Source organism: Canis aureus, chromosome 13 (genome assembly GCF_053574225.1).
Source record: "Canis aureus isolate CA01 chromosome 13, VMU_Caureus_v.1.0, whole genome shotgun sequence".
Taxonomy (NCBI): domain Eukaryota; kingdom Metazoa; phylum Chordata; class Mammalia; order Carnivora; family Canidae; genus Canis; species Canis aureus.
Genome location: NC_135623.1, coordinates 52823400 through 52848143, shown reverse-complemented (window position 1 = coordinate 52848143; position 24744 = coordinate 52823400). Strand labels below are relative to the sequence as shown.

General features: G+C 38.5%; 1 protein-coding gene across 9 annotated transcripts in view; it reads right to left on the bottom strand.

The window, feature by feature from the left end:
• ARHGAP10 (Rho GTPase activating protein 10) overlaps positions 1-24744 on the bottom strand; it is a 326786-nt gene that overhangs the window by 160144 nt on the left and 141898 nt on the right. For all 9 annotated transcript variants that reach the window (XR_013350990.1, XM_077846305.1, XM_077846304.1 and 6 more), the window contains 3 exons: positions 14857-14986; positions 11721-11827; positions 9525-9619 (listed from right to left, as the gene is read on the bottom strand). Coding sequence is in view for 8 of the 9 variants with exons in the window: in XM_077846305.1 (XP_077702431.1) it covers positions 9525-9619; positions 11721-11827; positions 14857-14986 (332 nt within the window). In the remaining variant the exon portion in view is untranslated. The remainder of the gene's footprint in view (positions 1-9524; positions 9620-11720; positions 11828-14856; positions 14987-24744) is intronic.

Below are 24744 nucleotides of genomic sequence, written 5' to 3'. Positions count from 1 at the left end.
CACTCATATGTGGAATTTAAGAAACAAAACAGTAGGGTAGAGGAAGGAGGAAAAATAAAACAAGACAAAGTCAGAGAAGGAGACAAATCAAAGAAACTCTTAATATAGGAAACAAACTGAGGGTTGCTGGAGGGGATGGGGATGCAGGGATGGGGCATGTGGGTGATGGGCATTAAGGAGGGCATGTGTGTAATGAGAATTGGGTGTTATAGAAGACTGATGAGTCACTCACTGAACTCTACCTTTGAAACTAATAATATACTATATGTTAATTTAATTTTAAATAAAATTTAAAAAATAAAATGTGTCTTTCAGTATGCCTCTATCAACTACCATCTTTAGGGCAAAATCTTACATATTATGAAAAACACAGAAGCTTATATGCAAGAAATGCTGTCTCTAATTCTGCGTAATCCATTTTCTACCAGTTCCACCTAAACTCTTTTAAAATGATTTTTTTCCTAGTCTCTCCACTCTGGAATCTAAGAATTCTTGAATGATGCATCAGCCCTTACAGATCCCTTCACATTCTGGTTTTATTCATCCCCTGAACTATAACCAATTAAGCTGTTATACTAAACCAGATGATGCTTCGTTGCAGAGGACTGTCTTGTGCTGGATATTTAGCATCAGGGCTGGTCTCCATCCACGCCGGGTTAGTATGACAATCACAGTGTCTCCAGACACAATCACTCACAGTTGAGAACAAGACTTAAAAGATTATCTCAATATGTTTTCTCAAGACTTCCTATCATTCTTTCTGCCTTAGGCAACCCTGCCTCTGAGTTTCCAAACCGTTACCAAATCTTCAAGATCCAATTTAACAATTTTTCTAGCGAGCTTTCCCAGCCAGCCCCACTCATTGCTTCACAGCTCCTAAAGCACCTCAGACCTCTGAAAACACTCTTAGTCTGTGAGTCCCCTCAAAGCCAGACCTTTTAGCTTCTCATTCTTGCATCCTTAGTGCCAAACACAGTCCATGACTGTTTAAGTGCCTGAATGGCATGCTCTGTAAGATACTTACAAATATACCGTAGTTAATGTGCTACAGAAACATTATTATTCAGCCTAACTGCATGGGCTTCTGGAAGCAACATGTTCTTAACTTACTTTTCAAGTGACAAACAAGAAAGTAGCATGCACATAGCTGCTAAATAAAGTCTTTGGTGTCGCAGTACTTGAAAATGTTTACTGCTCCAGATACCTAGTCAACTGCCTCCACCCACTGTCATCGTGAAAATATAAATGAGGGAATTATGAAAGTAAGAAGTATCTTGCCATCCTTCAAGACTAATATACCAGGAATCAGGCAAAAATCAAACCAAACAGAACATCTGAAATGTCAGATTAATGAGAGCAAAATGGGAAGCATTTTCTTTAAGCAGTGCCTGAATGTGATGTGTGGGAGAACCTCACACAATGGTAATTATTTATCAAGCAAATGTGTGGGGGTCACAGCACAATGTGGCATGTGATAAGCATACGAAGGAAGCTAAAAGCACATTATATAACAAAATGGTTGGGACAGGAGGAAGGAGATGATGTTTAATCCTTTGGAGAATAACGCTGCATCTTCTGACATACTACAGCTTGCCAAGGAGCAACTAACCACACAAAATCCTCTTCCCCCACTTGAAATGAGTGACAGGATCATTTCATAGCCCACAGTATCAGTGTGTGGCTGGCATGAAGTACTGAATGTTTACGTCATTTTAATTATGCTCCTTATTTGCAGCTGCATTTTTTTAAAGCTTTATTGAAATTCACACTATAAAATTTACTCAGAGTATATAATTCAACAGCTTTTAATATATTCAAAGAGTTGTAGAACCATAACCAAAATCAATTTTAGAACATTTTCATCACCTCCCCAAAATACTCCATATCAATTAGCAGTTAGTGTCCATTTCCCTTGAAACTCCCAGCCCTAGGCAGCCACTAATCTCCTTTCTGCCTATAACAATTTGCCTGCTCTGGATGTGTCATATAATCATATACATAGTCTCTTGTGACTCGCTTATTTCACTAAGCATGCAGTTTCCAAGATTCATCCACATTATAGCACACATTAGCTCTTCATTCCTTTATACTGCCAAGTCACACTTCCTTGTATGAATGTAGCACATTTTATCCATCCATTCATCAGCTGACAGACATTTCAGTAGTTTCTACATTTTGGCCATTATGAATAATGTTGCTGTGGACATACGTGTGCAAGATTTTTTTTTAAAGATTTTATTTATTTATTCATGAGAGACACACAGAGAGAGAGAGGCAGAGACACAGGCAGAGGGAGAAGCAGGCTCCATGCAAGGAGCTGGATGTGGGACTCGATCCCAGAAATCTGGGATCAGGCGTGTGCAAGCTTTTTATGCTGATGTAGGTTTTCATTTCTCTTGCATATATAACTAGAAGCAGAATTGCTGGGTCACATGATAACTTGATGCTTAACTTTTTTTGTTTAAAGATTTTATTTTTAAGTAATGTCTACACCCAACATGGGGCTCAAACTCAAAACCCTGAGATGAAGAGTTGCGTGCCCTACCAAATGAGCCAGCCAGATGCCTTTGTGCTTAAGTTTTTGAAGAACTGCCAAACTGCTTCCCAAAACAGTTATACCTTTTTAAATTTCTATCATCAGTATATGAGAAAGTTCCAATTTCTCCACATCCTCACCAATACTAGTTATTATGATTTTTTAATTACAGCCATCCTAGTGAGTACGAAGTGGTATCACATTGTGGGTTCATTTTAAATATGTTTGTTTGTTTGTTTATCTAATTTTTTAATTAAAAACCTATTTAATTTTTTGAGTAGGTTCCTTGCCCAATGTGGGGCTTGAACTCATGACCCCAAGATCAGGAGTCACATGCTCTACTGAGGGAGCCAGCCAGGAGTCCCTCATTGTGGTTTTGATTTCCCTAATGGCTAATGTTGTTAAACATCTTTTGATGTACTTACTAGCCACTTGCATATTTTCATTGAAAAAAAATGTCTAATTCAAATCTTCTACCCATTTTTAATTGGATTATTTGTCTTTTTATTATTGAGTTATAAGAGTCATTTATGTATCCTGGATACAAGTCCCTTAACAGATATACCATTTGCAAGTATTTTCTCCCATTCTGTGGGCTGTCCTTTCACTTTTTGGATGGTATTCTCAGCACATGTGTTCCTAAATGTTCTTAGCTGAAATAGTCAAAGTATACTTCTGGTGAACTGAGAGGAGGAAAATGAAGCACAGGTCCATTTAACATTGATAATCGAAGTAGTAACGGCTAGTTGGGCCCCTACCCTCAACCATTCTCTCTTTCATTATCAGTGACAGATTCCAGAAGAATCAGAATAGCACAGGGATGTCTTGAAACAAAAGACAGCAACTGCCCTGCCTTGGCATTTCCCAGCCTCCCTTGCAGCTGGTTATAACCATATAATTCCATTCACATCATTATGGGATCAGAAGTGTTATGTTCAACTTCTGGAAAGTGTGTCTACAACAAGAGACAGTGCTATTTAAGTGGGATGGGGCATGGTGCACTTAAGGTGATTGGGAAAGTAAGCCATGCACAAGGGGGAATAAGACCTGGCACCAAGAAGCATGCTACTTATACTCACCCTGGTCTGATCTCCTCTAGGCTCTCCCAAATCAGAGAAAAAAAAGAAACTTTGCATTATTTAAGCAATCTTATTTTGAGTTTTTCTGTTACATGCAATCAAACCTGACCTAAACTCATGCAACAATTAAGTGAAAGCTCTTGATTTATATCTACATAAATCAAATGCTAGCCCAGGCTCCATGCTGCTGTTTATGAAGTATTTTGCCTGTTGTCACAATGTTATCTGACTGCTTTTCCAACCCAAGGAATAAAAAAAATAGCAAAAACTGATACCAGAAAAGAAGACAAAATATGTTTATATGTTAAGTACATTCAATCAACTGTGAAATTACTATATGAAGGTACCGATAGGAATGCTCTACAAATTCCATCAGAAACCCACTTACAATACCCATCTGCTCCATAATGGGTTAAGTTTATTTTCTTTAAGCAAAATAACAAAAAACAAAAAAACCACTGGAGTTCACAGCACTGCTGTGTGGTACAGAAGAAAAGGATAGCTAACTGACAGTTGCTTGATTGAATCTAATCCCAGTTCTGTCACTTCTAAGCAACAATTCAATTTCATTTAATTCAATACAAATTTGGTGAATGCCCACCATATAGAAAGTCTTGCGTTTAGTATCGCAGTACCAAGTAATCCTAAACCAGGGTTTCTACCCTCGTGGAATTCATAATCTAATAGACAAGGAACAAATTACTTACAATTCCCAGTCATCCATTTGGCCAGGAATCGGAGAAATAGACAAGAGAAGAACCTACCTCATTCAATCTCTCCACTAAATAAGCTTTCTGAAATGCCAGAAGTACCTCAGAGTACACTCACGCTCCCTCCAGATTTTGCTCCAAAAGTGGGAAACACAATGACGACGGGGTTGGTAGCAGGAATCTAACAGCCCCACAAACACTATCCTTCAGTAATATCAAACCTGAATAGATGTTTCCCTGATTAGAAATGAAGAAATAAGCAAAATAAGAGGAATCAATAATGCAAAAGTAACATAACCCTAAAGACTCAAGAAGACACATAACATAAAGTTATTTTCCAAGTTAACCAAAAACCTTTAGAAAAAGACTCACAATAAACATGTATCACTTTTGAAAAACTATTTCTGTGATATTAGTATTTACATAAGATTGAATATACTTACATAAAATGTTAAATCCTATAAAGGGATCATTTTTGTTCCAAGAATTCTGGGGAAATTTACAAAAAACAAACTATCTCCCACCTCTGCACTGTTCAAAATGCATCACAGAAGCAATACTGAGTAGGCAGCTGGGTAAGAACCTGAAGCTCAGGGAAAAGATCCAGGTAGAGATAATAAGTCTCAGAGTTACCAATGTAAGGATGGCACTTAAAGCCATGAGGCTGGACAAGCTCTTGAGGGTTAGGATGAGAAGAGCTCAAAGATGAACATCAGAGGACTTCAACATCAAAAGGTCTGGGAAATGAGAAGTTGTAAATGAGTCTAGAAATCGAAAAGTCAATGGGGTATCAGAAAACAAACAGGCAGGTGTATTGTTTTAGAAGTAAAGCAAGTATGTCATGGAGGGGAGTGTGACTGGCCATATCAGATGCTGCTGCCAGCAAAGAGGAGGAAGGACAGGAGAGTTGACAACTTGATGTAGCACATGGAGATCATGATAGCTTGACAAACACAACCTCAGTGCAGAGGAGAGACAAAGGCCAGACAGGAGAAGGCTCAAAAGAGAATGAGAGGAAGAACATTTGAGATCTTAATATAACAGCTTTTGAAGAAGTTTTGTTGTTTATTAGAGGAGAGAAATGGGCAGCAGACAAAAGGGAAGGCTGGTCAAGACACGGGTGTTTCACTGGTGACACTGGTGGCATTTTTTTTTTCAAAATGGAGGAAAAAGAGTATTTTGTGTGCTGATGAGAATAATCCAGTAGAAAGGGCAACCCTCATGTTAACAAGAAAGTGATATTGTAGAGTAACACGGACAGGATGAGAGACAAGTGAACAGAGAGGCTCAGGAACACAGCTCACACAGAGACGGAGGAAGAGCAAGGTGTCTGGGTACCAGGATGGAGTGGGTGTTTATGGCAGTGGATGATCTCTTCTCATTGCTTCTACTTTCATAGCAAAACAGGACACAGAATTATTAGGAAAAAGGCTTATAAGGAGAAAAATATGAAATATTCATCATTAGGAGAATGAAAGAATTAGAAAATGCAACACAATTAGTGGCTAGAATTAATGGCTTACTTGAGGCTAGTGCTCATGAACCTGAAGTGATCCTGGTGAACATGCCTAACTATGTCTCTCTAGAAAGAAAGGAGGCAGAGGTGAACCTTACTTAAGTTGAGGTTGTACCAGCAAGTCTAATAAAGGAAGAGAAACACAAAAGAGCATATTTAAAATAATGACTATTATGATTGAAATTAAACTAGATCAGGAAGGAAGCGAGGATGTAAGAAATTGAGTAACAATAGGCTCAACTGATTAGAGAGAATCTAAGGTTACTTACCAGGAAAAAAGCAGAGAAGGATAGAAGGTGATGTCAGAAAGAGAAAGGCTTGCAGTGGAGATTCTAGAGCAGTTGTCAGTCCCTGTAATGACAAGATCTAAGCAACAACTGTGAGAGTGGATGGCTGAGGCAGAGTAAAGAACAAGAAGACCAAAAGAGAGAAGTTCAAGGAGTCAGGAAGCAAGGTGCTAAAAAGGTTCATCTTAAGCAGTATGGAAATCACCAAAAATTATAGGAGCATTAGAATTGGAAAGACTCTAAAAGCAGCTCAAAACACAGAAAAAAAGAAAAATACAGACTGCAGAGCGATGAAATCATGTGAATGGACAAAGAAAGAAAGAAAAGATAGCCACAGGAAATGACATTTAAAAAGCAATGGCTGAGGGCAGCCCCGGTGGCTCAGTGGTTTAGCACCACCTTCAGCCCAGGGCCTGATCCTGGAGACCTGGGATCAAGTCCCACGTTGGGCTCCCTGCATGGAGCCTGCTTCTCCCTCTGCCTGTGTCTCTGCCTCTCTCTCTCTCTCTCTCTCTCTCTCTCTCTCTGTGTGTGTGTCTCTCTCTCATGAAAAAATAAATTAAATTAAATTTAAAAAAGCAATGGCTGAAAATAGAGAAGTCCAAGAAATCTTGTGGCAACAAGCATGATTCAGTGATGGATGCTGCCAAAGCTGCCAAGTGCTGCATCCAAATTCCCACTGGTTTTTTTGTTGTTATTGTTCCACCACCACCACCACCCCCCCCCCACACACACACACACACACTGGGTTTTTTACTGAATGATCCACAGCAATCTAACTCAACATGACCATGGCTATATTCATCATCCTCCATCCTTGAGCCTCCTTGGCTGTCCCTCTCAGTAAATGGCACTATCTAGTTGCTTAAGCCAGAAACAATCCCCTCCTTCATTCTATATTCCAAGATCCAATTGGTCTCTAAATTTAGTTCTAAACATCTCCCTCAAATGGATCCCTTAGCTTCCATTCCCACTGCTACCAACACTAATCCAGGACCCTTTTCATCTACTCTTGCCATCTGCAGACCTTTCTCTACTCTGCCAGAGTGAGTTTTGAAAAATATAACTGTATTACCTACTACTTAACTTAAAGCCATGTAATGGATTAAGCTGAGAAACCTCAATGTCAGGCCCTTGCTCCCCTTCTCAAGCCTTTCTCCTCCTCTTCTTGACTGCTCTAAAGTTGCTGGTATCTCTAGGGACCTCAAATGGGCCACATCCTCCTTGACTCCAGGCCTTCACACATACCATTTTCTCTACCTGGAATAGGAGTCTCAATCCCAGCTGACTCCAAATAACCCATCAATCATCAACGAGATGTCAAATCCTCCATATGCCTTTCTTCAACCATCCATCTAGACTAGATGAGTGGTCCCCCTGTCATGATTTCCCAGAAAGCAGCTCTGGTGTCAGCAGACGTAGATTAAAGATGTCTATAAGAAGAAGGAAACTGAAAAAGTAGGGATGCAGGCCCCTTACCCTACTTTAATATGGGAACTCTCTTTTTTATTGTTTCATATATGCATAAATGTAAAATTTTATTTGAGAAGAGGGTTTCCCTATAAAGCAATTTAAAAACCACTAGAATAGATCACCTCTAAAGTTTTTCCCCATCCTCAGAGTCTATTTATAAAATGTTACTCTATATAGGTGAAAATAATTCCACGGTAATCCCTGGTCAATCTTTGTGAGGGGTGGACAGTGGTTACAATCATAATAAAGATCATCATTGACCAAGTGCATTTGGCATGATCAAGTCTAGCAAACCATATTAACCACATTAAGCACACTATCTGGTATACATCACTGCTGGCTCACCTTTGTCAATTATTTAGGGAATGTCACAACTACACGGTAATACTCAGACTTATGATGTAGTGGCCAAGAGGCAGAATAGGCTCTAGAGGCAAAATGCAGGAGTTTAAATCTCAGCTATATTCCCTTGGAAAAATCACTTAAACTATTTATGGCCCAGATTCCCATCATAAAATGGAAAGGATAATACCTGCCTCACAGGATTAAATAAGATAAAGCACAGAAAAATTTAGAGCACTTAGCACTGTCTGACACTTAGGATTCAGTAGATACCCACTATAGGTAGACACATGCAAATACTCAAGTTGTACTACACAGACTGAATCTCTTCTTGAGGTATCTGAACCAGTTCTCACTGGCCTAAAAGTTAGCCTCTTCTACAATGACATTCTCTGTCACTTTTTTCCAGTCCTGGCAATATGCTCGTTAAACTAATTTTCTCATGGTAGTGCCAAATTTATCGTGATGCCTAATGGCACACTTCTAGGTATGTGGTCTTCAATTCATTTATTGTAAAGTAAAGCATAGTTTTTCCCTCTCAGCATCCATCCCATAGCCTTGGTTATATCATCTGAGGGAAGAGGAAGCATTAATTATTTTTGTATTTGTGGGTCCGGGATCCCTGGGTGGCGCAGCGGTTTGGCGCCTGCCTTTGGCCCAGGGCGCGATCCTGGAGACCCGGGATCGAATCCCACATCGGGCTCCCGGTGCATGGAGCCTGCCTGCTTTTCCCTCTGCCTGTGTCTCTGCCTCTCTCTCTCTCTCTCTGATGTGACTATCATAAATAAATAAAAATTAAAAAAAAAGACTCATGTGTATTTGTGGGTCCTGACCTGAAATGAACTTCTGTTACAAAAATCTCATACTGTAAACTTCTGTTATATAACTATGAAACAGCCTTATCTAAAGACCAGTATTGCCAAAACCAGAACTGGCAAGGAACCACCATACTGTCAGACAGTACAAAAGAAATATTCTACGAGTACCAAGATTTTCCTTAGTGTGACAGAAGGACCTAGAAATAAATGCCAGAGAAGTAGTAGTATTATCAGACGAACTTTTTTCTGTTTTTAACTTCCTCCTCTCTGGCAAAGAGTCTTTTATAATTACTGAAAGTCATACAACAAGGCAAAAGATAAGCAGTCTTTGAGTAAACAGTTTGCCTATAGCCCTCCATCATACACAGAATACACACAGAAAATTCCCACACATGAAAACGAATATTGTTCTGTATTAACAACCCACCAGCTCTTGTCAGCTTTGTCACCTACTTCCTCATTTTCACTCATTATTCTTTCAATGCCACAATTAGGCCTATGTCAACAATGAAATGCTCCAAGGTAATTTTTTAATTACTCATTAGAAGGACTCCAAACTCCAGCCAAGATCAAGCTATTACTCTATAGCTAAGCACAGAGACAAAGCCTAAACCGGTCAAAGTGAATACAAAGCCTGGAAATGTAACAAGATAACATTCTTTCAGGCCAAGGAAATCTCTTTTTCAAGTTTCAATTAACTTCCACTTTTTAAAATAATTTTTATAAGACTCTTTCATTAAGCACAATAATTCTAATAACTTACCGGTCAGCAGCTTCTACATCAAAACAGAACCTTCTGTCAATGGAGTCAGTATGCCTCTTGGTACATTCTTTCAAAAAGAACACCTCTCCATCCCCCTGCAAACAATCATTTTAAATATTCTCAAAAACTACAATATAAGCATAGACACACCAAAGAACCCTATATTGGGGAGGGTGGGGCCAAGGTTCAAGATTTTAAGTCCCCTTATTTTATTCTCTTTCAAACAAGTTTGTTTAAACACTACTTACAATCTTTTTTTAAAAGATTTTATTTACAGCAGCCCTGGTGGCTCAGTGGTTTAGCACCGCCTTCGGCCCAGGGCGTGATCCTGGAGATCTGGGATCGAGTCCCACATCAGGCTCCCTGCATGGAGCCTGCTTCTTCCTCTGCCTGTGTCTCCACCTCTCTCTCTCTTTGTGTCTTTCATGAATAAATAAATAAAATCTTTAAAAAAAAAAAAGATTTTATTTATTTGTTTGAGAGAAAGAAAGAGAAAGCAGGAGCAGGATGAGGGGCAAAAGGAGAAGCAGACTCCTCACTAATCAGGGAGCCTGATGCAGGGCACCATCCCAGGACCCTGAGATCAAGACCTGAGCCAAAGGCCGATGCTTAACTGACTGAGGCACCCAGGCACCCCTATTTATAATCTTAATCATTTTTGTCATGCTCTTTTCCTTAAGGTTTTCTGGATCTTGCTTTGATTACAGTAACATTAAACCAGACCTCATAAGCACTAATTTTAAAAGGTAGATTAACAATATAGTTTCCACATGCCAGAACATGTTATTCTCTTATTGCGCTCTTTTTGAACGAATAGTTTTGTTTAATTCATATTGTTAAACCATATGTAAAAGGCAATATGTGACCTTCTTTACCTATAAAAACTTTAATTCCATATGAATCTACCTAAAAGGTATATCATAAGGCCCTAGAGTAGCTATTGTGATCATCGAAAGTTAGAACCAGTCAATCAATGTGGATTTTGTTTCTGGAGTGGATCACCCTGAATTTATATTTACTTTATTTGTTTTAATACAGTACTATTTTACCTCACTAAACCATCCAATGGAAACAGATGCAATATAGTTATAGTTATAGTTCTGAGTAAAGAACTATAAGAACTTTGAGTACCTACTTTTAGAACATTCTTATATTTACTAAAACAGGAGAATCTCCAAGTAATACTAAACAAACATTCAAACATGCCAATATTCAAAATGTCACAGTCATTATATTCTGAAATGTTTTTATTATGCGGTGGTTAAATAGAGAGACATCACTAAGCAGACACGTCTTAGCATTTGAGTTAGTCCTGACAGGAATCTCACATGCAAATCTCATGCTCAATCTTATCCCCAACAGCCTTTAAGATTGATATCCTCCTCACTTACTCCTCTTTTCCATGGCCTTGATTTTCCATGTCTATTTTCATCATTATAAATCTATGTTTGTATTATAAGTTGCTTTAAATATTTTTCAGGAAGATGCAAAGTATATATAAATAGAAGTGAACTTGAGTTAATTCTGTATTCACCTAGGCAAAATCATGCCCATCCACCCAGCAAGCAATGACTTCCGCTTTTTTTTAATGTGTTACCCATTATGTTCAATATTGGTGGAAGAGTTTTGCCTCCTCCAGACTACTGATTATTGCTATGAGCTACAGTTTCTATTTAAAACCCAAAGAGCGATCATTTTTCCTACACAGCCAATTCCTGAAATCTTCTTGCTATCATGTGTTGTTTTGCTATTTATTTCTGTGGGAGGAGTAGTTAACTAACTAGCAACTGCCTAAGTGAGAACTTTGTAAGTCTAAATGGAAAACAGTAAAATTCATTACAGATTGTCATGTATCATGTTTTCAGACTGTGAACACATGTGTGCACATCAGATCCACGCAAATATCGATCTGACTGAACACTGAGTTGTGAGCTCATTGTAGGGGTTCACTTTATCCTCCAATAATGGTGAAATAAAAGGATTCTAGTCCTGACCATTAAAATCCATACATACAATTCAAAAACCACAAACATTGTTGTTTAGTGGCCTATTTTATTTAGAAATAAAAGAAAACAAAGACCTTAATCCTAAAACCAAAATATAATGTATTTATCATTAGTGAATAAAAACACCATTAAGATGTCAGCCTCAAAAACTGCCTCACATAGAATACATAATATATAATCAAATACTTACAAGTTTTCCCCCAGATCTATGCTCAAATGGGATTATGTTGAACTTCTTGGCTGCTTTCCGATACATGCAGTAGTGTTTGACCCAACTGGAACCAAACGGAGCGGGCCCTTGAACAAGAAATAGAACTTTATGTTTTTCCTCATAAATAAGCAGATATGCAGAGTTTCAAATATATTACTAAAGAGGAAAAGCCCAATAAACAGCAACTAATACAGCTCAAGGAAACAAACGACCAACATTGTTGATTCCAATTTAAAAAAAAAAATAAGTAGGCTCAGAGAGATCATTTCAGAGAAGATTCAATACTTTTCAGCAGCAAAGCAAAGAGCTGAAGACATACTTTTCAAATGGTTTGCTGGACTGCTATCTCACACCTAAAAAAAATCTCTTAATTATGAGCTATATTTTTTATTTCCAGGTAGTAAGAGCTCACAAGGGTTTCAAGAATTCCATTCAATGTATATGTTGGTTTTGGATTCAGTTCTGGCCTCTCAAAAACAATACAATCATAGAATCACAATGCTGAGAAAAAGCATCTAGTCTAGCATCTAAGAGAGCATTAAGTCCACTATAGCACTTTGGTAGGCAGCTGCCCTTACTAATGATGGTAAAGCTGAACTTTAAAATGCAAGATGAAGAATAGAGAGGTGAGCTATTCACAGTGACCAGAACATTCTCAGAACTTCTTTTTACGGGGGATTCCTGGGTGGCTCAGTGGTTTAGCGTCTGCCTTTAGCCCAGGGCACCATCCTGGAGTCCCGGAATCGAGTCCTGCGTCAGGCTCCCAGCATGGAGCCTGCTTCTTCTGTGTCTTTCCCTCTCTCTCTCTCTATGTCTATCATGAATAAATAAATAAATAAATCTTTAAAAAAAAGAAGAAGAAGAACTTCTTTTTACTTCATATAAAGTCAGTATTGTCAGCACCAGAGCTCTTAGAAGAGAATGGTCCATGTCAGGAGTACCTAGCAATCTAGTTTCATATGCCAGTAAAATCCAATCATAACAAAAGTTACTCCCAACAGAGGCTGACAATGTTGTCTTTTACCAAGACTTAAAAAAGAAGAAGAAGAAGAAGAAGAAGAAGAAGAAGAAGAAGAAGAAGAAGAAGAAGAAGAAAGCAACTAGCATCTTTTATCACCATCATTTTACCTGTAAACAAACAAACCTTCTATACCTAAAATTCAAGAAGGACAAGCTTAGGAGGGAGAAAAGGGCTCATTCAAAAGGATCCACCGAGCTTTAAGAAAAGCTTCGCACATTGTCTTGGGGCCAGTGGGAGATGAAAGGTGTTACTAGACCACAGTAAATCTCAGCTCAGGCCACCAGGAGTGCGAAGACCAGAATTCAGGGACCACTGGTGTGTGTGTTATGAATAGCTAGCACTTGTATCCTATTCTATGGTTCAAAACGTATTGTGCAGATATTTCATTCAACACTAAGAAAAAACTTTGAGGTGGGGGGATGGTGCATTACCATCTCTTCAGTTTAAGAAAACTTAAGCTTAGACCAAATGCCCAAGAAATGACAAAGCCTAACCTCAAGTTTGAGTTTCTGGTTCCAAATATCAAAGTCTTCCCACTCATTAAGCCACCATCATTTCCCAGATCCCACCTGACCCAAATACATAGGCTTTTCACAGCCATCCATGCTCCAGATAATAGCCTAGAGAGCATGACATAGATGGACAATCTCAGCATTCAGGACCTGCGTGATCTAGAGGACATTATTTCTCCCCATTTTCTCAATGGTGCTTCCATTTTCTCAATGGTAAATGGGGTAATAATAGTACTATACACTTCAGAAAGTTTTTTAAAGGATTAAATGAGGCAAGGTGTATAAAAAGCTTAGCACAGTGTCTGGCATACAGTTAACAAGAGGAGAATTTTGCCACTACTGTTTTCATTCTATTTTTCCAACTACTTTCAGCCCAATTCCTTTCAAAGACAGTAAGTTGAGAAACGTTATGAATCTACAAATTAAAGTTTCCTTTGATTTTCACTGGGCATATAATACAAAAATTCTATCCTTCCTATGTCTCTACCCTACATGTTAATTCAGTTCTTTCAAGTTCAATGAACAAACTGAGATAAAAAAGCTAAAGCATCGGAAAAATTCAGAGTTCCGCTTGCCATGTAATTCCTCTTCATGAGACATGAAGACTATGGTAGCCCAGACTGAATAATGGCAAATGGAAATAGAACCACCATTCTGCCAACTGTATATGCATTAACTTCATTCTGAAGCACAGATATCCCACAGCTATTCCACAAGTACTCTCTCCAACTAAAGTAGTCAGTTTGAAAATCCTGTAAGTCAGCCACACTAATAAAAATTGTGAAGTGCCCTGACTACAGTCAAGGGTGGCAAGGCAGGAAAACAGTAAACACATAAACATTTTCACATTCTCCTTTCTACTAAATAGTAACTCAGGTTCTACAGTTGACGAACTAAAGTTTAAGAGTTGAACAGTTAATATAATAACAAATTGTCAAAAGTTTTAAAGAATCTTTAGGTACCTTAATTTTCAAAACCAGGACACTCTATACACCACCTATTCACTGAGTGCAACACTAAAAATTCTGAGAGAAGTTAGAATGCCACCTAGGAATATTTTTTATAGCCATCTGCAATCACCCTGATAATTTTAGCAAGAACAAATGATCTCAGATTGGCGTGGAAAGAAATGATATGAAGGAATAGGAGGAGTATGTGCCCTCCTGACGTTAACATGGGAAGGAGGGCGGTGGGAGGGGGAGGGTGTGCATATGTATATGAATGTGCATATGTGTGTGTGTAGGTGATAAGGATGGGAGGGATGAAGGGAAAGGAGGAAAAATACTTTGCCTCACTTTCAGCCTTACACCAAGTTCTGGCATCCTCATAAACAAGTTTTAGCAAAGTGTGATGCAGAATTCCGAGGTACATCTGAAAAGTAGGGTGCTCCCTGAGTTCCTAATTTCACTGGCCCCTCCCTAGAGCAGGAATGTGTTTTCCCCCACAATACAAAACTGACCTTCTAGGACAGGAGGGGGCAAAAGAAGTGGTAGAAATAATTATTCTGAAAATAGAGTAATTACAGTACGAGTTTTAAAATGACGTTTCATTAGTCATTCATCACTGCTGGAGATCCTCTTACTTTTTTCCTGTACATACAGGTAGCCTTCTGCCGTGAACTGACTTGCTCGTTTGTGGTCCTTGGGGTTCTGTCTGATTTTGTTCATAAGCTCTTCCACTTCTGACCTCGTTCCTTCAAAACGATTTCGTGTCTGAAATAGATTATAAACACATCTAAGTTTTAAGTTCTCATATGAGTTTTTTCATGTCCATTTGTAAGTTTCTGGATAACTATAATTAAATTTGTAGGATTTTTCTATAAACTTCTTGAAATATACCCTCCTTTCCAGTTTGTCTCTTTAAGATTCCCGTTCAAAGAAAAAAAATAGTGGTAAAATAGCTAACAGAAGAGTCTAAGCTTAGATAACTGGAGATTATTTACTCTCAAAGCTTTTGAACACCAAGAATGCTTGTGTTAATCAACATAAGAACTCCTACCTCGTCTCACAATAATACTAAATCTTAGATTTTAAAAAAAAGTAGGTCATAAAATATCTGGGAAGTCTTTCTTTTGCACAAACCTGACTCAGTATTATTATACCAGCAGTATTAAGTACTCAGAACCCGAAAAACTTAATTCTTCTCTGCCAACTAGTAATATGAGGTCATTTTGTGCAGGTCATGGCAATTGCACTTGGAATGACATTTCTTCTCAGATAAAGAGAGGAATAAGAATCTCATGTACAAATAATATCTTTGATACTGAAGAAACAAATCACATTTCTGAAACCCAGGAGACTTAGCATGCCAGTATCTCTGTCAAACGGCTACCCTGGAAACATATATGTAAGGTAAAGTGACGAAATTACCAAGGCCAACATGATGAGTCAGCACCACCCAGCTTCTGGACATTTCTCTTATCCACACTCTAAAATAATTGTATTAACACCAAAAAACTGCTGATGTGAAACTGTGCAGAAGCGGAGATAAAAAAAAATTTTATTGAAATCCCTCTCCTCTCCTCCCTACAATGAAAGGGGTTACCAAGGGTCTAGAACAGAAAAATGGTAGAATGTATACATTTTTTAGGGGAACGAGAGTCTGATAAATGTGGATTGCAAAGGGGAAAACTTAACTGCAGAAGCGTATTTTAAGCACAAGCTGAGAGTTAAAAAATTTATGTACTAGAACAAAATGCAGGATTGCAAGGAGGATGGAACTCATTTGTTAATAGCCAGTTCCCTCTTGCCTGCCTGTTTCTCATGCCTCCAGGATTTCTTGTCCCCATTTTAATACTGATTATACTGATTTTATTTATTCACCTTTGTCACTTTGCTTAGATTCCTCCCAACCCTCACGTCTTTCTGAATGTGTGTCTGTGTGTGTCTGTATAATAGTTTTACATACAAATACTTCAGAGAGAGTGTGGGTTCAGTTCCAGGCCACTGCAATAAAATAAATATTGCAATTAAGCAAGTCAAGCGAATTTTTGGGCTTCCTAGTATACATAAAAGTTATGTCTGGGATCCCTGGGTGGCTCAGTGGTTGAGTGCCTGCCTTCAGCCCAGGGCATGATCCTGGAGTCCTGGGATCGAGTCCCGCATCAGGCTCCCTACATGGAGCCTGCTTCTCCCTCTGCCTGTGTCTCTGCACCCACCCCGTCTATCTCTCATGAATAAATAAATAAAATCTTTTTTAAAAAAGTTACATCTACACTATACTGTGGTCTATTAAAGGCACAATAGAATTATGTCTTAAAAATGTACATACTTCAAGAAATATTATATTGCTAAAAAAAATCCTAACATCATCTGAGCTTCCAGTCATAATCATTTTCTGGTAGAGGGTCTTGATGTGATGCTAGTAGCTGCTGACTGCTCAAGGTGGCTGCGGCAGCGACTTGAAATAAGACAACAATGATATCTGGTAGCATTTTACTTACAATAGCACTTATTTTCAAACTGGACTCAATCTTCCCAAACCCTGCTGCTGTTTTATCAATTAAATTTATGGAATAATGGGATCCCTGGATGGCGCAGAGGTTTGGCGCCTGCCTTTGGCCCAGGGCGCGATCCTGGAGACCCGGGATCGAATCCCACGTTGGGCTCCCGGTGCATGGAGCCTGCTTCTCCCTCTGCCTGTGTCTCTGCGTCTCTCTCTCTCTCTCTGTGACTATCATAAATAAATAAAAATTTTAAAAAATATTAAAAAAAATAAATTTATGGAATATTCTAACTTCTTTGTTGACATTTTCACCAATCTTCACAGCATCTTCACTAGGAGTAGTTTCTCTCTGAAGAAACCACTTTCTTTGCTCATGCATAAAAAGCAACTCATCTATTCAAATTTTATCATGAGATTGCAGCAATTCAGGCCCAGCTTTAGTCTAATTCTGGTTCTTTCGCTATCTCCACCCCATCTCCAATTATTTCCTCCACTGAAGTCTTGAACCTCTTCAAAGTCATCCTTGAGAGCAGAATCAGCTCCTTCTGATCTCCTGCTTAGGTTGATATTTTCACCTCTTCCCATGAATCACAAATGTTCTCAGTGGCATCTAGGTCTCAACAGGCCTAAAATATTCAGTAAACCATGCTGTATATAGATATGCTGCCATCCAGGCTTTGTTGTTCTATTTACAGAGCACAGGTAAAGTAGATTTAGCCTAATTCTTAAGGGTCCTAAGATTTTTAGAATGGTAGATGAGCACTAGCTGCAACTTCAAGTCACTTCCTGTGTTAGCCCCTAACAAGAGAGTCAGCCTGTCCTTTGAAACCAGACATTATCCACATTGGAAATCTGCTCTGTACTGAGGCCACCTTCATGAATTATCTTAGCTGGGCCTTCTGGAGAACTTGCTGCAGCTTCTCCATCAGCATGTGCTACTTTATCTTACACTCTTCTTTTACGGAGACAGATTCTTCCTTAAAACCTCATAAACCAACCTCTACCAGCTGCCAACTCTTCTTCTGGAGCTTTTTCACCTCTCTCAGCCTTCACAGAACTGAAGAGACTTAGGGCCTTGCTCTAGATTAGGCTTTGGCTTAAGGGAATGTTGTGGCTGGTGTGATCTTCTATGCAGATCACTCAAACTCTGCTCATATTACCAATAAGGCTGTTTTGCTTTCTTATAATTCGTGTATTCACTGGAGTAGCACTTCTCATCTCCTTCAAGAACTTTTTCTTTGCACTCACAACTGTTGTGCAAAAGGCCTAGGTTTCAGCCTATCTGGTATGTCTTCCTCATTAAGCTTATTCATTTCTAGCTTTTGATTTACTGTGTGACTCTTATTATTCTCACATGACCACTTAAAGGCCATGATAGGGCTATTCACTGCCCTAATCTCAGTACCGCTGTGTCTCAGAGACTAGGGAGGCCCAAGGAGAGGGACAAAGATGGGGGTGTGGGATAGCTGGTCAGTGAAGCAGTCAGAACACACACATTTACCGATTAAGTTCACTATCACATATGGGCACAGTTTGTGGCACGCCGAAACAATTATGATATAACATCAAAGATCACTGATCACAATTGCAAATGTAACAATAAGAAAAAGTTTGAAATATCACAAGAATTACCAAAATGTGAGACAGGGACACAAAGTAAGTAACTGCTATTCTAAAAATAATACCAAGAGACTTCTGTGACATAGATTGCCATAAACCTTCAATTTGTAAAAAACACAGTATCCATAAAGCTCAAAAAAGCAAAGCACAATAGAGCGAGGTATATGTGTACATACACACACACACACACACACATATATATATATATGTGCATGCCCTGTATGTAGAGATGCCAGCAACGCACAGGAACACATGCCTGCACACACAAATATATTCCTGTTAATCTGATGCCTTGTACTCAATACTCTCATTATTTATATTAATGCTCAAACTGTCCTATTTGAGCAGCAGGGGCCCCTTCTGGCTGAATCTGGTATCTTTTGACATGCCCCCTAATTGAGTAATTCCTTACTTTCTGATATAAAAAGGAGTCCTGGGTTCATCTTATACTTTCTCTGTCCCAGTACTAGAATCAACCATTCTCCCTTAAGAAGCCCTTATTCCTTCTAGTGGAGTGTAGTATTTAGAAACCAAAACCTGAACACAATGTGTCACAGTTAAAGGGATGCTACTGCTTCTGACACACAGAAGCATACAAAAATATTTGGGCATATTCTTGAGTGTTCTTGGGAGACAGAAAAACCACATGGATGTATGTATATGTTCACATTCATATTTTTGAACACACATACATATACACTTCTATATCTCCCCATATTGAAAAATCCACATGCTCATACCAGTAAATCTATTCCCAATCCAATACTTTCAGTTTCTTTCTATACTTTCAGTTTCTTTCTTACTGATTTTGAAGATTTATTGATTTATTTGAGAGAGACAGAGAGCAAGAGAGCACAAACAGGAGGAGGGGTAGAAGGAGAGGAAGAGAGAGATCTCATGCAGACTCCTCACTCAGCAGGGAGCCTGACACAGTGTTCAATCTCACAACCCTGAGACCATGGCCTAAGCTAAAATCAGGAGTCAGTCACCTAACCAAATGAGCCCCCCGGGCACTCCTCCTTTCCCAATATCGTACATTTCTTTCCATATAGTGAGAAATATAGCTCCTGTTATTCTCAATTTACTTATTCCTTCAAATTAATGCATCTGCTCAATGTAACCAACCTTCCAAATACTCAGCCACCTCTTCTGCAGGCTACTTTTATACCCTCCCCACCCCCACCCCCACCCCTACTTTTTCTGCTGCAGACCCCTCCATGGAATACCAACCACCTCCATGGAGTACCACCTGCCCTCACTGTCTAACTTCCTCAGATGTGTCTAACTCTGCACCTGGAAGGGAGGGGGAAGATTTTATCATTTTAGGTAAATTATGAATACAAGTGAAAATCACATATTTTTAAATTTGAACATAAATAATAGAATGGCTAGAGCCTAGCAATCTCTAATTCTAAATTCCAGGTGTATATTAAGATACCATCAACTAATAATAATGTTAGACTGTAAATGCTACAATAAGTGACCATTAGAGTGTTTACACTGTGGCTGGCACTACTGAAAACATTTTTGGTGCTTTAATCCTCAAAATAACCTCTGAGATAGTATAATGCCATCCATTACCAGTTTAAAAAAAAAAAAAAAAAAGGAAAGAAAAGGAAATTCCTTTAGTTGCATGCTTTCCTAAATAAATTTCCAAATAAACCAATTTTAAATTAAGCCTTACAAATTAAATATTTTATTGCATCACCTATTTGGGAGAAGGAGGATTCAATTCGGGGACTTAGCCGGAATTCAGACACATTTGACTTTGTCTGGAAACCGGTGGGTCAGGATTATTAGCACAGGCTCACTCCCATATTAAGGGAAAAAGGAAGAAGAGAGAGAGAAGGAGCTTTTCACAATGTCATAGCCAGAAATAAAGCCTTAAAGGCAGAGGGCAAAGGCTGATTCCAAGTACAGATAGCCATTCTAAGTTCTCCCATCCTGGCCCCATGACGTCATTCAGAGAGAAAACACAGGCAAAGTATAATCAAAAATATGAAAAAGGTTTTATAAAACAGCTGTAAAATATCAGGGTGGGCCCCATGCAGCCCTGCTTTAGTAACCTTGCAAAAATAATGTAACAGAAAAGGGGTAAGGCCCTAGACACACACACGCACACACACACACACACCCTCACTATAATCCCTATATTGCCCTTCAAGTGCCCCACACAGAGCAAGGTGGCAGGAAAAGGAATGGTAGGCAACGGACCCCAGGTGAATAGATGGTAAGTCTAAATCCTGTATCAGGTACTTTCCATGGGGATGAGGGAAACTCAATTTAGAACTGTTGAGAGGTGGAGGTGAACTGAAGGTCTCAATCTGAGTTCTTACCATTAAAGAGACTCCCATGTCACCCACATGTAGCTAAGGTCTAGGCAAGCAGATGGCCCTATCAAGATGTTCTCCAGCTGCTATATTTACTGACCCCAGACACACCGTAGATGACCCACTTATATCCCAGCACAGAATCTGAAACCAACACCATGGTCCTTTGGAGGGAGTCTGCCCAAGTTCCCATCCTGGCCCTGATCTTAAAGCAGTATGACAAAAAGAAGTTACTCTCCTCATTGACCTCATCTGTAAAACAGGAATAAAAAATCTACATCATAGGACTTATGAAAACTACATGTGCATAATCCAAATAAAGCACACAAGTAATCCCTGACAAATGATAAGAAAATAAATTTAGGTGACATTACCACTACAACTACTATGACAATTAAGTCACTGAAAAGTCACAGTCATTCCGTATCAAAGGATAAAGGAAAGTCTTCAATACCAAACTAATAGCTCATTGTCTTAAATCTGATTGGAAGAGAAAGTATATTTTTAATTTTTTTTTCAGAATATAAAAACTAACCCACAACATTATAAAACAGAAAGAGGGAAAAGTACAGTCTTGTTTTGGGGGCAGAAGGAAAAGGTTTAATTTTTTTTAAGATTTTATTTATTTACTTATGAGAGACACAGAGAGAGATTGGCAGAGACATAGGCAGAAGGAGAAGCAGGCTCCATGCAGGGAGCCCAACGTGGAACTCGATCCCGGGACCACGGGATCATGCCCTGAGCTGAAGGCAGACGCTCAACCGCTTAGCCACCCAGGCGTTCCAGGAAAAGGTTTAAAAGTGATGAAAAGTGACATTAAATCTATACCTCATAAATAAGGACTTATGCATTTTTACACAATCACTTCCAATCCCTTAAAAAAAACATAGTTTATTGTTTTAGTGTTCTACTTTTCTCACAACACTGTAACAAAAATATTTGGGCATATTCTTAAAATTTTAACTATTCTTAAGATTTTCTGGGGATTCTTCATGAATTCTAAGATTTCTCACATTATATTTCCTTCTAGGAAGAATTCTATTCTAGTCTCTCTTTCCCCACATTTCTCTGGGGATAAAGATAACAAAAGTTTAAATTTAGTTTTTTAAAATATCCTTCAATTTTGAAGCAATTTATATTTTTCTTGAAAATCTATTTTCTAAAAGCCATCTTGCTCTGTTTTGCTTTCCATGCATTACTCTGGATTATGGAAAGTAGATGAGGAATAAATTGCTTTCAAAAAAAGAAAAGAGGTGTTACCATTTTTACAACAAAAAAGGTGAAACCAGATGGAGAAAAATAGGTTGTTTTTATTTTTAAATAACTTTTACCTTTTTTCTGATTACAAAATGATCTTGCTGGGATTTTTACTACAAATACTTAAAAGCTGACCAAAATTATCCATAGCATTATAGTACACAGATAGTTAACGCTAAGATTTGGTTTTAATATTTGGGTCTGTTTCCTTAAATACATAAATATACATCACATAAAAATAACACATAACTGGGATTTTTGTAATTTGTAGTTTTACATAGCCAGCATTTTCCCTTATAAAAGCTGATATCAGGGAATTAGAGAAATGGCCAAGAAATGAGCAAAGTACAGCAACACTCAAGTACAGCAGGTACCACAGAGTGAGTGGCATGTGTTTCAAAGGTGCTGGCATTTTTTGAAGGGAAAAGAATTAGCTAAGAGCAAAAAGGAATAGCAAAGACACCTTGATCAGGCGTTCTCAAAACTGCAGATGGGTGGAAAGAGGAGGTTCTGGAGCAACCTCAGAAACAACAAAATGAAGAGATGAATATTTAGAGAAGAGATTTTAGGGCAGTTTACTGGTGACAATCCTTGAGTTCCATAGGATACAGAAAAATTTTCCACCAACTGTTCTTTGCCCATTTTTCTATGGGAAATGACTCTTATTAGCAAAAGCATAGGTTAACTTCTGAATGCAGTAAGGATATTAACCAAGTTACTTTATGGACCATTTTAAGCGATAGCTTGTTTTTAGGTTTTGCTTATAATATTTCATGACTGAGCACTGCTCATTTACATTGAAATATTCAATCTCTCGGAATCATTTGGGTGTATATACGGTAACTATATCCCTTTTATCACACAGGTGTGTTACAAAAGCACTTCCATCCACAAGCAAGCTACGCAGGGATTGCTTCGCTTAAGCTCCCAGAAGACTCTGATGAATCCCTACCCTCACCCCAAACACCGAGGCACAGCCAGCTTCACAGGCACGTAGCCTGCACAACCACAAAGGACCTTGTGCTCAAAAGGTCATGCACTTGGTTTAATGCTCTACTGTCATGGTCTTGAAATTCTTCATATTTAAATAAGGGCCCTGCCTCTCCATCTTACACTGGCCCCACAAATTATGGAACCAGTTCTGCCTGAAAGTTCTCATCCAGGCCAGCTCTGCAGTTGACAGATGATATCCAGACAGAAGTAAATTTCCACAAGTTATACAGCCAGTTGGTAGAGGAAAAAATCAAGAGTATAATTAATCTTCTAAACTAACTATATAGTGTTCTTTTTACAAACCTGTTCTGCCATCTGCAAAAGTATTCTGAAAAATCATAGCAACATTAGACTATTGTACTACCTACAGAGACATTTTTTAAATTAGAACAAATCTATACATATACAAACATTAATATTTTTTAAAAATTGTTACATTATAGTCACTGGTAGTAGGATGTGTGAGTGGGGATAGTTACTCTTTTAGTTATTTAAACCAGCTCAACATCCAAATAACCTACAAATACAAATTGACACTTGAATCACTGAGAGAGAGAGAGAGAGAGAGAGAGAGAGATTTCATTACCTACATTTCCAAATGTAGGGAACTATACAACAAACGGAGAAATAAAATCTACACAAAAACCATTTCTCCTCAACCTCTAAGATGATATCAAATTGAAAGTCAGGCAGCCAACAGCACAGAGTCCCATCCTTTGTACTTCTTTCAGTATGAGCTAGAATGCATTTGTCTCAAAACTTACTCACTCTTTTTCTAATAAGGCCTAAGATTATACTAAACATAAAAAGAGTTTCAATGAGTATACTTCCAAAGTCAACTTAAGGGTTGAGAGGAAAAACATCCATCACCTTCTGATCAAAATCATCTACATTACACTATTTAATAAAGCTCTCCTAAATCTCTTTATCCAAGACCTCTTTGAAAGCATAATTTTCCAGGAAAATAATATAGACCCACAGCAACTGTGAAATTAATACATTAATAAGTATGCATAAACACAGGGAAGAAACTCCTCTTGAACCATAAGCCTAGCTGGGATTAAAAATCAAGTAAGACTTTTAGGTAAAATGTAAAAGAAATTGAGGTTAAAATCAAAATGGCTTAAATCTAAAGCAGAGTGTTCTTTTGTTCGTTCTCCACATGAAAACTGAAAGTCATGTGACAAAGTCTCTCCTCACAACCATCCCTACAAGTGCAGCATATGTCCCAATTAACACTGCTATAGGACATATAAAAGTTACTAAGAGTATATCCTAAAAGTTCTCATCGTGAGAAAAAACATTTTCTGTAACTATATGCAGTGACAGACATTAACTAAACTCACTGCAGTAATCATTTTGCACTATGTGTGTCAAGTCAATACGCCGTACAGCTCAAACTCCTACAGGACTGCGTATCAATTAAATCTCAATAAAACTGGAAAAAATAATAAAAATAAATCATGTGACTCTTGATTAGAAACATATACCTAGTGACTTTTCTGAAAGAAAAATAAGTTCTTAAAACATATTCGTCATCCAAAAAAAAGAGCCACCAGGTGGCAGAGTTCCTGAGCCTCACCTAATTGAAGAGCAGTTTGTTACACTGAGAACCGACCAGAAGGTGGCAACGTAGCCTCAGTTTCTCAACACCAACAGCTCAGCCACAGCTCAGTTTAAGCCTTTTCTTTTATTCTTTTTTTTTAAGGAGGAGGATGAAGAGGGGCAGAGGGGCAGAGGGAGGAACAGATTCCCCGCTGAGCAGGGAGCCCAACCTGGGGCTCCATCCCAGGACCCTGAGATCATGACCTGAGCTGAAGGCAGAT